Source organism: Zootermopsis nevadensis, unplaced genomic scaffold (assembly GCF_977971745.1).
Source record: "Zootermopsis nevadensis isolate Lab colony 2312 unplaced genomic scaffold, Znev_1.0 Znev_ptg000050l, whole genome shotgun sequence".
NCBI lineage: Eukaryota > Metazoa > Arthropoda > Insecta > Blattodea > Termopsidae > Zootermopsis > Zootermopsis nevadensis.
Genome location: NW_028259182.1, coordinates 4719710 through 4733659, shown reverse-complemented (window position 1 = coordinate 4733659; position 13950 = coordinate 4719710). Strand labels below are relative to the sequence as shown.

The window sequence follows — 13950 nt, the reverse complement described above, 5'->3', positions numbered from 1 at the left end:
TCGAGACCGCTCAATAATAAACAGAAATATTTTTAGCGTAGAAACGGGGATTCTAAAATTCCAGTCATCCGGAAAAAGAACAGGGCGACGTCAATTACGAATCCACGAAATTCCACGCGCAGTCTCAGACACTTCCAGACGACAAGAAAACACGTGACGTAATCACTTTTCTGAGCTGGTGACAGCCTCCCTATAAGGACGCTACCTCGTGACTCGGGAACAAAACAATATTAAAAATCTCATCCACAAGACGCAACATCTGCGTCTCTGTACATCAAAATGGTTCTTACTCTGCGGCACGACGCAGATTAACTCCTGGAAAAAATATAAAACTCTCTTATCCGAATCATCTCGAGGTTCTGACAACGAAGACCTCTCCAAAACTCTTCAGGATCTGAGGTCCTCTGGGTTTCAGCGTCGAACGCTTCGGAGGTCCCTCCTGCCTTCATCATCAGGGCAGATGACAGCCACTTCCAAAACTTTATGCCTTCCATTCGTGACCAATTTACGAGACTGGCCCGTCCAGGTCTTTGTGCGCGTACTTCACTTCCGTCAGCACACGGTTCCTCGACGTGCGACGTCGCCAAGAGCCATTTAAGACAGTGAGGATATTTGGTGGCAATTCCTAATCGTAGCAGCGTCCGCCAAATATCACCGACGCCTCGAGGCCGTGGCAAAATACGCTTAAAAGCTCAACTGCAGATCAACTGAGCTTCTGGAGCGTTCGACTCCAGACGTCGGAAAATCTTGGTTCTGGCATCCGAACGCAGTCTTACAGATTCATAGCACAGAGCGAGATGGAGACACAAGAGAAAGAACGAGGTCTCCACCAGAAGTCACGCGCACATGCACATCAGCAAAGCAGACGAGAAATTTAATAAAAGAAATACACAAATACTCCTCCAAGAGAACGCAGCACCCGATAAACTCTTGGTCACTTGTGGTAGGTCCATGGAGGAGCGAACGTGACACATGCACATCAAATAAAAGAATAAATCACTGAAATACTCACGTTTTCCTTTCCGATGAAGACGTTGCTACCAGATCGTAGATCTGCGCGCCGTTCTGGGAAGTGTTGACGAGGTACAAGGCCTTCTTATCTAAAAGGAACAAAATTGAACATTGCAGGCGATGTTTTACTGTGCACTTGGCATTTAAGTAACCGAGCGCGTCTGTGCACAGAGAGCGGGATCCGCTCTGATGTTAAAGCGACGGGCTCATCCCACAGAGCATGCGCACGCAAGTTGGCAGCGCGAAGACGGGAACGTAAAGATTTAAGGGAGCAAAAAATGTCACAGGGGATTTTAAGATTTTCAAAGTTTTTAAAATGTAAAAATCTCACAGGAGATTTTAAGATTTTCAAAATTTTAAAATGTAAAAATCTCACAGGAGATTTTAAGATTTTCAAAGTTCATAAAATGTAAAAATCTCACAGGAGATTTTAAGATTTTCAAAGTTCATAAAATGTAAAAATCTCACAGGAGATTTTAAGATTTTCAAAAATTTTAAAATGTAAAAATCTCACAGGAGATTTTAAGATTTTCAAAGTTTTTCAAATGTAAAAATCTCACAGGAGATTTTAAGATTTTCAAAATTTTAAAATGTAAAAATCTCACAGGCAATTTTAAGATTTTCAAAAATTTTAAAATGTAAAAATCTCACAGGAGATTTTAAGATTTTCAAAGTTTTTAAAATGTCGAGTCGTCTTGTGGGTGGTCGGCGACTTTCAAGAGGGCCCCATCTTCGGTGCAGAGGCGATTCATTCCTCCAAAAAAAATTTTCTTATACACCGTCACGACCCAGAAGATCACACAATTCACAAAAATTTTAATTTCCGCTTAACCAATTTCAAAAGAAATTAAAATTGCACTTTGCACCCACAGCGAACAAAACTTACGACACAATTTGAAAATTGATATAAATCATAATGAAAGTATCAGAACCATGGTCTGGTAAGAGTTTCACTCGCCTCTACAACGCAAATAATTTATTTTATAAGCCTCTTTATATATAAAAAGAAGAAGAAGTAAAGTTGTCCCGCTATACGCCACGTAAGGTTCTTGACCTCGGCGGTAGAGAGGGTCGAGTGGTCAGCGTCACGCCCCGGACGCTATTTACCCCCTGGGAAATGACCCAGGGACCCATTGGACAGGATGCTGGGTGGGCCCCAGAGCCGGTCTGAACCCTGGAGGCTCAAGGAAAAATTTCCTCTGCCTCTGTCGGGGATCGAACCCCGGTCGTCCAGTCCGTACCTCAGACACTGCACTGACCGAGGCCGTCCTGTCCCGAGTCTCAGATTTCAGAGCGACGACTCACCTACGGCATTCGGCCTCACTAGGACTGTCGACACTTTGATGACGGGGCTGAGCGTGGGACTCCTCTCGCCGCCGCCGCCGCTGGCAGTGTTCATGTTGTAGAACTTGAGGACGTACTTCTCGTCCTGCTTCTGGAGCAAGATGATCACGTCGTCCAACAGCAGCACGTGGAGGTCTATCAACTTCTGCCGGTTTCCGATTCGCCAGTTCAGCGAGCCCTCGTGGATCAACCGGTGTTTCGTCAGGTCCAGGTGCTGCGGAGCGAAACGAAACAGAAACTTAAAACAGTCGAGTAAATTCGACGACGCTGGTCGAAGTTCAAAATTTATGACGAATCTTTTCTCAAATTCACAACAAAAGCCCACAAATAAAAGACGGTAACGAGAACACAAAAAGAACAGTTTTGTTGGTACCGTCAGGTCATGAAATTACTTCCAGAGAAAATCTCCGTTCGTCACAGTCGTAACATCCAAAAGCGAGCAACTTCGCACGTACTTTGAACTCGGAAGCCATCGGATGTTCCACTTTCTCGAAGCCCGACTTGTCTAATCTCTTCTGGATGTCCGTCAGCCTCTGAATGTCCTCGGCCTCCCTCACGGCCTGGTTAACGTGGTTCAGGATTTCTTTGCTGCGCTCCACAGCTCGCAGCACGCTTATCAGCTCCTCCGTGTCTTCTTCCGTGTACTTCGCTAGGTTCTCGAACAACAGAGGATACTTGGTAAGCCTGGAAAACACAAAAACACACTGCATCTGCGAGCACGGCGGGCGAAGGCGATGACGTTAAAATCTGTTCCCATTTTCGTGAGAACACGTGTATGTGCGCGAGCATTTATTTTCTGTACTGTAAAATGTAGATAATAAAATAAAGTTTCATGGACTGAAACACAAGTAAAAATTCAACAACGCTCGAGAATTTTATTAAATTATAAATTCACCAAAAATGAGACAGCTCAGATGTAATTAACACATTTCTGGTCTTATACGTCCACCGCGCAAAGTTAAAAATTACTATTAGGGAGTACACGTGTTTCATCTTCGTTCGAATGCCACGCGGGAACGCCTGCTTTTATACGATACGTGGAGACATCAATGAGACAGCGAACGCGGAAGAGGTAACGTCGTCAGTACAAACCTCTGCATGGCGGTAGGTATAATGTCTTTGAGTTGCAGCCTCCGACACACAGAATTGCCCTCGGCATCGGTCAGGAAGTTGTTCAGCTTTGCTTCTTTCCGTCGCCGCTCCTTCAGTAATTCCAGAGCTATCTGTTGTCGCGCACAGAACGTTGCCGCCGCTCGCTGGAAATTTTCGCCCGCGGGACCATCAAACTAGAAGCAACCAAGTTTTAAGGTACATTAAATTGTTCTGGAAGACGTAGGTGTTGAGCGTTCATAAGATATTCAGTGTGAAAAATTCAAAGAGTCTAACTTCAGGTTTCAGGTTCTAAAGATGAAAAATTTTATTGGAAGTAAAAAAAAAATCTCAATTATTTTACGGAACGTCTTACATGTGATCTTCGCGGTGACTTTTTTAATAATATCTGAGCGTATTCTGTAACTGAAGTGTGTCTGATCCTTATTCGCAATTCATTAAAGAATTTTCTAAAAATAAATAGAGGTTGAACAGCCAAAATCAACAAAACTTAAAAATAAATAAACATAATTTGACATTAATAAAGCGTTCAACGACAAGACGGAATGTCACATTCCTGCTTTATCTGAACTTCCGAGCTCTCACCAGTAAATACGTCAAATTAGACCTAAACTCACAGATGATTGTTCCAGTTCACAAAAGAGCATTCAAGAAGAAACAGAATTCTTTCGTGACGACGAGAGATCAGCTACTCACCATAGAAAGAAGCAGTTCCGCTACGTCTCCCACCAGGGGGCTGTCGCGTCTTATAGCTTTCATCCCGTTGTTGAACCGGCTGTGGATGTCCAGCATCTCATCCAGATTCGAAAACAGGAGTTGGATGTGGTCAGGAGGAAGAATCTGGGTGTCCAGCATCGGTCGGTAGAACACCTGGTCTATCACTTTCAGGTTACGAACGTGTGACCGTTCTGTGTGGAATAATTCTGTAATTTCAAATTATAAAAACTGAGATACAAGAAAAGTGTGACTAAAGATACGATCTCCAAACCACTCAAAAAAAAAATGCTCAAATTAAAACTGGCTGCAGTAATTTAAAGCGAAGCCTCATATAACATTCTTTTAGCGCAGTTAGTACCACCTGGAGACTATAGATAGAGCCGAATCCTGTTACGTGTATCATGACCACACGAGTTCGGTTTGACGTACCATTGATGACTTCCTGCCTCTTCTTTTCTCTCGCTGAGAGCTGTTTAAGGACTTCTTCGTCGACCCCCCTCGACCAATCCACGGGGTCTGGTTCCGCTTCTAGGTCGCTGTCCCACTCGGCAGCACTGTTGTTGAGAGTCGGCGTTACAGTAACAGCATCTTGTGTTCGCGCGGCTGTCACCATCTCCAAGGAGTTGATGGGACTGTCCAGGCTCCTGCAATAGGCGCTAAGTCGACTTTAGTACCAAGACATGAATAACGACTACTATGGGGCAGAGACCCTCTTCGGAAACCGTCGTTCACCTCGACACGACGCTACAAATTTTCAACGGGTCCTCTTCCTGCCAGAATCCTTTTCACATGTACGTCCCTTAAGGTAAGAGACCAAGTTTCACACCCTAACAAAACAGGACACGCATTTAAGAAATGGCCCGTTCAAAAGCAATGATGATAAAGCATCTCCTTCTATCAAACCATTCTCAGAGAAATGTTTAATTATATGGATAATACATTTGTTTTATTTTAAAAACATTTTAATTAGCGTAACTATCTTCAATCGAAAGAGCATGTCGTACAATACTTTCATCACGGTCACACTGCAGACTACTCTCACCTTTTCTCCTATACTCGACACACGAAGAACCTAATCAGTCATTGATCTGTGACATCAACGTCGATAAAGATAAACCCTAAAAATTTTCTGTGTACGAAGTTAAAATTTGGTAACAGTGATATTATTCTTCTATAATTACTGCAGTCAGTCAATTTCATAGCCGTTCTTATAAATTGTTTCATTCAATAAACCCTCACGTAAGCCAGATTACACATATATTATATATTAACGTAACGGCCCAACTAAAGGGATTCCTTTGACAATATTCCACAGGTACCAAAAGTAATTTAACATCGATACACAAGTAAGTTACTTTAATCGCGGTGGTAGATTCTTCGTCTGATTACCTCTGCGAGCTATTGGATGTTCATTGGGGCGGAAATACACACAGCCTAGCTCTTTTTGGGGCGGAGACTGCTAACGAAAAGTTTAAAAACAAAAATTGCCTTTGTACTGATGAAATTCTGGCAGAACTGATCCGAGGAGGTGGTAAAAACATTACGTTCCGACAATCTTCGAAGCCATTAGCTCCGCCCAGGATAAGGTAGACGTGCCAGAGTTGAAGAAATCTGTCGTTGAGCCTTAAGGCCAGGGCCTGTCTGTGACTGCGATACTCCTCAAGCTTGAAACTTACCTCGTAGAAAGACTGGAATTTGATGAACTTCCTGAGTTTGTGTTGTATGAAAGACCTTGGGTATCCAAATCCACGTCACTGAAAGGAAACAGAACGAGATATACAACGCGCAGAACATTTCCCTCTTCAATTAATACAATGCAGTTGCTCTGCAAGTTACAAACTTCACGCTACATGACGACTTAGTCTATACCTCCTAAGGGTTTCCTATTCGGGTGACAAATGACCGAAAACATTATTCAGACACTACATTTTCTAACAAAGTCTGTGTTAATTTCTCATCTCTGCCATCCACGCTACAAGCTCTGCTTATCTCATCTCCTTCAGTTTGATAATCCTAATATGAAATTCTCACACAAATAATACGCTACTCAGTTCCTACGACACTTTATTCCTCAGTAACTTATGTTAATAGCATTTAAATTTATCTCAAAAGCATTCCTATTAAAATTATGGAGAAATAACAGGCCACAGATTTCTGTCCATCACAAGGAAAATTTTTTTTAAAGAAACTCACAAGAACCCAAGGAATAAATTCACCCAATCACAAAGCTGATGTCTGTAAACACATGAAACATTTATTTAAAGACTCGTTTCTTGGCGATGACAAGATGGACGTGTCTTTCTCTCAATATGCATCACTCGAGCATACGATTATGACAGTAGCCTCTTTAGATGCTAATTATCCACGCTTCAGCCTACAAACTCCACTGAACGAGGGACGCGCGATGAGATTTTCTGAGGCAAAATGAGTGATAGAAAATGTCAACCCAAAAAAATTCTATTATATTTTCCTCCTCGTCACTTTCAAGCCTCCCAAGAAGACTCTAACCACGAAAATATTTACATGATTACGAGGGCAATCCGGGATGCGACAATGAAAAACAGACATTTTTGAGTTCCTTCCCAAACACCCACAACCCGACTGACATTTTCCAGACAAGTACGACGTCATTAGCTTGAACTCTGTGATCTTCGCTGATGTGAAATGCAAAAACATCCCCTTGAAGGTCTCAGAGACATCTGCTGGCGAGTTTTCCAAACTCAGCATCCTGCCCCTTAATGAACTGATTCAACAACATAAATGTGACTGTTGAAGTTGGCATGTACTGATCTGTACTCCAGATAATTTCCTGGCCTATCCGTACGAGTGTCGGTCACAGCGGCCACGGGGTCTGAAGTGTGGACCTTGTTCACGACGGAACGAAACCAAATTTCTTTTTTTTTTAAAAAAAATGGGAGTCTTATAATCGCGAACTGCGTAGACGACGACTTAATCATTAATGGAATATCAAAGCCACTCAGGACACAAGTTAATTTCATTACGAAAGCCAGAGTTGACACAGAGGGAGCGGCTTTTATAAAACGCGGGCGATTAACGTTCCTACCAGTAGCAAAATTACGACAAGTCGCATTACCCTAATCACCCCTCCCGCTCTGAAAGAATTTCTTTTGCAATGAATGGGCTATTCTGGGCGTTCATTAAGATTAACTTCGATGCAGTAACTTTAAGAATTAAGCAATGGGGGTGTTGTCCTTCGCGGTTCGAATAAACAAAACTGAAACGACTAGCACAAGAGAATTATAAAATCATCGTCGAATTAATAAAAAACACACTCAATAGAAACACGTGGTAAAACCCCCGTAATCGCGTTAATATCCTACATGAGGATGAACCGTTATAGACCGAAACAACACTCAACTTCAATTCGTAAAAATTCCGTGAAATGTCGCAGCAAATTCAGTGTCTCTGAGTGACTAAGAGACCATTTTCCTGCCAAGCGAGCACCTCCGAAACGTCGCCCAATATCTACCAAACTATCCCAGATCACAGGCATGTTCATACCTGCAGCCGTGAGAACCTAAATTCTCGCCAAGTAACGCCATGTTATCACCAAGGCCGTCCGTGTGTGACTGCGTCCGGACGCTATCACGTAATTCGAGCGCAAATCCTCCGGAGACACGGAGCGAGCCTTGAACTGTGTGCTGACGTCATACAAGTCGAGATTCCCTATTGGTCGATGGCGACGCTGACCCTCGACAAGGGGAGAAATGTTTTAACCCTACGTCCATCACGACACGGAAGAGGTGAGCCACTAGTAGTTGCTTCATTATGTTTGATGACGTCGTGGGACGCCAAGAATATGTTGGACAACTTTCTACGAGCAGACACCACAGCGTGGGTTAAGTCATCAGCGGAATCCCAAGACGATAATATCCCTGTCTTCAGCGGAATGAATACGAATTTCCCGGGGATTTTTCTACGATTTCCAAATTCAATACGGACAGTAAGAAATAACGTTCCAGCATCCATCGTAACGAACAGTTCGACTTGCCCGTGTGTCCTTGGTATAATTGCGATTTATTCCACGTGACGAGCATGCGAGGCGAGCAGCAGCGATGCCAACCTTCGAACATCAAAGCTACGGCCAATCAATGCGAAGACTCTGACGCCTTTCATTTCCTTATTTATACGAACACATGTGGAATTATTGGAAGAATTTTAATAAGCGTGTGTCTGGAACAGAGTTGCATTGTAACCCTCCACCGATCTTCGAAATACTTCCAGGATTTCTTTGAGCCACGTCACAGCTCTTAACCCTTTGAATCCGAAGATCGTCTGAATATTATTTATGAATTCAGTCCGTACCGCGAAGAAAACATTACACCTCACCATTACGAAAATCAGCTGGTTAACCCTTCGAAGCCGAAGCTCGTCTTCATAATATTTACGAATCCAGACCGTACCGCGAAGAAAACACTTCACTTAACCATTAGAAGTCGAATCAGGCGGTACCACATAAGATTTAACAAAAGAACATCCCGGTCAAAGCCTTAATGAATACGCGTCTGTTCTTAGCTCCACAACTGAGTCTACCCCTCCCTGCGTGGCCTGACATAAATTTTGTTTTTCGCCGAAAACGCAGGCATTTCAAACTGCGTAACGGAAACACACGAATCGCTAACTAAACATTTGGGGAGGGGGGGGAGAAGGGGTTGCTGTTTTCAGACTAAACAATTTTTAGTCTTTTATATCTTGTAAATTTCCACAAGTTTCTCCTCTGTATTAGACGCAACGTAGTAAAGTTTCATTTTACAGGTGTCCTCGTCACCTAACTGGTCCTCGTCAGACGGTCGAATTAGACGCCAGTTCTTCGCCATTCGTCATCAACTTCAGGTTTAAAAGTCACTCCTAACGGAGACTTAGAAATTGATTCTAAGACTTACAAGAGAATCCGTAGGAAGGACAGGTTTGTCGTGAGTCCTTCAAACCATTTCCCGCCCCCAAAATTCACTAATTATCCTACCATTCGATACGACGACGCCTCGGAGCGTCACATCTGAGGCGACACTCAAAACCCGCGATGGAAGTTACGTAATTCACTTGCGACATATTCAAACGACTTTCTCGTGAACTCCGATGTATGTCACGAATGGTACACGCCCTCCTTCTGTCACAAATTACTATTTCCTGTCTGCAATTTTCATCAACTGGCGTCATGAAATAGCTACGATGTTAAATAAACCCTGGTTCTTGAATCTTAAGGGCGGCATCACATCGAATTTAACTGCAAGGTTTACGGGTTAATTTATCATGTTGGTACTGGTATTGTAAAAGCAAACTACAGCCATTCCCCCCCCTCCCGAGGTCCACGCTGCATAATGAACGGTCTGTTTATGGACAATCTTCTGTGCACACGATGATAATGCTGACGTCATAAAAGAGGGCAATCTAAAACTGATCGGGTCACGAAGACAATCCGAAGCCATAAACTGATTCGCTCGGGGGTACGCAGTCGAATCCCCGAGGACGAGACACGTAAATGTGTCGCAAATTCGTAATTTCTATCTCACGAGTACGCGTATAATCTGAAAAAACATAACGCGTTAAAGGGAAACCCGTGACACACGTCTTAAGATGGTAAAAAGAACATTGCAGACGGCAAATTTGAACTTATCCAAAATCCAGACGGAATTACATCCACGATTTAAAACTCACCGCCACGAAAAACACTGGGATAAAAAAGTACGTATCAGTTACCTCTCGGAATAACATCTTCTGGAGTCGTGGTTCTTAAACGAGAACGTTGATCGCCTCGGAGCTGAAGCATTTCTTCTAATCCTGGCCTCCATATTTTCACGCCCTGTTCACGTCACAGGAACCAACCGGGGGCAGATCACCGATTATCCTAACCTCGCAGCCACCATCAGGGCGAACCGCACGTAAGACAAGCATTTTACAGTAATCTGTTCTCTTCCACACGTCTCGCGTGGTCCGTCGCTAACCACAAACTGCCGAATGAAGCTGACGGGGGCTCGGTGAGGGGCGGGGGGGGACACCCCCCCCCCCCCCAGCGCCGCGCAAGTGCTGCCCTCACAACGCGCGACCTTTAGAGTTACAATTGCGGTCCGTACTTAAAACCGATTCTAACACGAACGCGAAACATAAAATTCTATTTTCCCCTTAAAGATTATACAAGTTTCTATACACGATCGGAGACGCCGACTTCCCCTGAGCGACTCAGGTTAACACAAGATCCATTCACGTCTTCAAATCTCTCTTCTCCGCGGATTTCTGTCGCCGACGTAAACTGACAAGGACACTGTTCTCCGTTTTCCTGGTGAGCCTCTAAAGCTGGCGGACACACCAGGTCATCCCCGTCCAGAGAGTGAATCCTGGAGGCGAGGAAAGTCGCGACATTCTGTAGCTCATTTCACGAGGACCACACACAGATCAACGACGTCTGATCGTGCCGGACTCAAAGATTAGAACCGGCGAACGATACCAACGCGAAGCCCAACTTATATTCACTGTCAAATACGCAAATGTGCTTTCACGTGGCGAGAAAAACTTCGAAAGTAACTCATCCGGGCACCAAATGACCATCTTATTCGACTCTCTGTGTGCCAGTTTCAAATTTGCTAGATCTCCGCGATGATGATGAGCCCGGCCCCCCCCCCCCCCCAAGCGGGAGAACAGGATTATCAATTTGCATCCTCGTTCCAGAGGACACCTCCCTCTGCCTGCACAATGTTCCGAGCGGCGAGTTTGCATTTCTTACAGCACTTCGGATCAAAATTAGAACCACGTTGGCGTAACACTCAACGTCACTACCCCATGATAACCATTAATTATCCTACTTAAGTCGTATTAAGTTTAAGCTTTACTCTGTTCCGCGTCTGTACTCCTGATAACGATTTCCTATTCGCCGATAACACTTACTTAGGGGCACAACCCCCGAAATTTAATTAAAACATTCGGTGATACCAAGCACAGAGGCGGCTTTCCGTCATTAAAAATACGGGAATTCTGTCTTAAATAGATTCGACATTGTTTTATTCTTGTGGAAAGTATGAGAGGAGGATAATGATTCCCCCACACCGCGCAACGCAGGACGTGACTCAACGCGTTTAATTTGGGGGCACACAACCCAAAATAAATGTAAGATATTAACCACGGACAAAATAATATAAAAAAATGTTTTGTACAGGGACTGACGCCAATTTTGGCCACAAAGGTCACTGAAAACAAAGGGGCAACCCACGAATAGAGCAAGAAATCAAAAACACAGGGTGCCAAGATAAAATAGAAACACGACAGAACGTAGCATTTCGCCTCTTCAAATCTCCCATAAACAAACTCCATTTTAAGTACTTACTTTGTTTTCGATAAGTTGGGGTCGCTCGTTTTCCGCCTTTCCCTCAACTGGCGCTGAAATGCAAGACAACACGTGTTAGTGCTACAACGGAACAAGGCTCATTTGACTACCTGCAGGTCTGAGGTCGAGTCTCTGGAGGGACAAATTCTTTTGAAACGAAATGAGTGGGTTTCAAGCAGCGAGCCAGATTACGTTCACGTGATTCTGAAAATACAAAAGTCGAAGGGGGGGGGGGGGGGGGGAAACTGAGAAAACGTGATCTGGAAACATCACAGGAGTCAGTTCCAGTTTGCCACAGTTTCGCACACAATCGACCTCGTAAGAAATAAGTGAAACAAATGAGTTGTCAAGTTTGAGATCCATTCGGATTTTCTACATTGAACACACGCGGGCAAACTTCGGCCACAATAAAAGGAGTTACGTCGAGAGAAAACGAATTCTGTAAGTCAGATTATCGCTTCCTTCGTGCTGAGCCAACTTTGGCAAGTTTGCTGAGCTCAATTCCTCATTTCCACCTTACATAAAACACGTTTCTTGTTCAAATAATTACGTTTTACGTAACTCGCTACCAAGAACTGTCAAGTTCCTCCTGCTTCGTATGTTACAGGCGTCTGTCAACGGCAGAACGAGAGCTTTCGTGACACAAATGACGAGATTAGAAGATCTAACAGGAAGACAATGATCATCTGTATCATTCTGCTTCAATAAAAAAGTAAAGTTTGTCCCACTACACGCCATGTAGGCGTTTGGGGGGGAGTGGAGGTCTTCCTTGACCTCGGTACTAGGTGGGGGTGAGTGGTCAGCATCACGCCAAGGCCGGCTTTACCCCCGGGAAAGGACCCCGGTATCCATTGTAGAGGACGCAGAGGCTAGAGGAAAAATCCTCTGCCCCAGTCGGGGATCAAACCACGGTCGTCCAGTCAGTAGTCAAGTCACTGTACTGACTGAAATATCCAGCTCATTCTTCTGGAGCAGAAAAGACGCCCCCACAAGGAACTCCAGGGGGTTACGAAAAGATTACGACGAAGATTATAACCCGAGGAATTCCTGCGATATCGCAACATCCTCCGGACAGTACGTCACAATTCTCGTACCGACGAAGTGAGGGAGCCCTCTGCCCAAAGCAGACAGACGTGCTACTCGAACGAGGCTGTGTGGACGTGGTGGAGAGAGAAGAATACGGCACCTGCCAGGAGATGAACGCCGATCACTGATCCCTTGAATGGGGCGTAGAAACAATTGCACGCACTAGGACCACCCTCGTCAGCTTCCCCCATCGGGGAATAAATTGCAACATTGAACAACGCGGAAGCCGCTGCAATGGCGGAAACAACATACCCCAAACGCAATAAATCACACGGCCTTAGCTTCCCGCACGATTTCGTTGGGCGTTATAACAAACAGGACGGCGACTCGGCATTGATCGAACAACCCCCCGACCTCAAGTGCGCTTAATATTTCCCGCTGCCATCTTGTTTAAAAGTCCGGGGATCTCGCGAAGTAACTCGCTGAGCTCTGAGCTCGACGAACAGGGTTCGATTCCTGGTTGGAATATTTCCGTCATCGTGTCCAGACCTAACCATTGGGTGCGAGGCCAACAATTTAATAAATAAATAAATAAAAACGCCACTATTTGAAACTGCGTAAGCCGCACGTGGAGTTATGCGTGCTGCATATAAACAAGGGAAAGCCCTAGAATGAGACTTCGTGTGTTAAACTTTGTAACCGCGATTCGTGAACGTGAAGAAGGCAGCTCTTGTTAAACGGCGATGAACTTAAGGGGTCTATAGATGGCAGATATATTGACTTACTCAGCCACCACGGGATTCTTTAAAGAAGGGCTGTTCTCACTATCTGGAGCCAATTACTTCATCGTATCAAGCATAGATGCCACGGTGGTGTAGCGGTTAGAACGCTGGCCTTGTAATCCTGTGGTCTCGGGTTCGATTCCCGGCGGTGCCCGAATTTATAACTTGTGTTGGGCAAGGCCGTGGTCTAGGCAACACGGAGTTTTCCTCCGTGGCAGCCCAACAATTACTCCATTCACACACAGAAGAAGGCAATGGCAAACCACTTCTGGATCATCTGCCAAGAACGTATATGAACAGGTCCCAGTCCGAGAAAAGGATGGAAGGATCCTGTTCATATGGACCTGTCCTCAGACAGAACACTAAATAATAATAAGATGAGGTGGTCTAGCGGTTAGAACGCTGGCCTTGTAATCCTGGGGTCTCGGGTTCGAATTTATAACTTGTGTTGGGCAAGGCAGTGGTCTAGGCAACACGGAGTTTTCCTCCGTGGCATCCCAACAATTACTCCATTCACACACAGAAGAAGGCAATGGCAAACCACTTCTGGATCATCTGCCAAGAACGTATATGAACAGGTCCCAGTCCGAGAAAAGGATGGAAGGATCCTGTTCATATGGACCT

The 13950-nt window shown here is 44.6% G+C and overlaps 1 protein-coding gene across 11 annotated transcripts in view; it reads right to left on the bottom strand.

Annotated features, from left to right (window-relative positions):
- Positions 1-13950, bottom strand: part of RhoGEF2 (Rho guanine nucleotide exchange factor 2) — a 141256-nt gene that overhangs the window by 33844 nt on the left and 93462 nt on the right. For 10 of the 11 annotated variants that reach the window (XM_087360928.1, XM_087360929.1, XM_087360931.1 and 7 more), the window contains 8 exons: positions 11519-11571; positions 5859-5936; positions 4612-4838; positions 4162-4388; positions 3448-3641; positions 2811-3039; positions 2317-2569; positions 1013-1100 (listed from right to left, as the gene is read on the bottom strand). In XM_087360928.1, coding sequence (XP_087217054.1) covers positions 1013-1100; positions 2317-2569; positions 2811-3039; positions 3448-3641; positions 4162-4388; positions 4612-4838; positions 5859-5936; positions 11519-11571 — 1349 coding nt within the window. The remainder of the gene's footprint in view (positions 1-1012; positions 1101-2316; positions 2570-2810; positions 3040-3447; positions 3642-4161; positions 4389-4611; positions 4839-5858; positions 5937-11518; positions 11572-13950) is intronic. The other variant, XM_087360930.1, reaches the window with a different exon arrangement.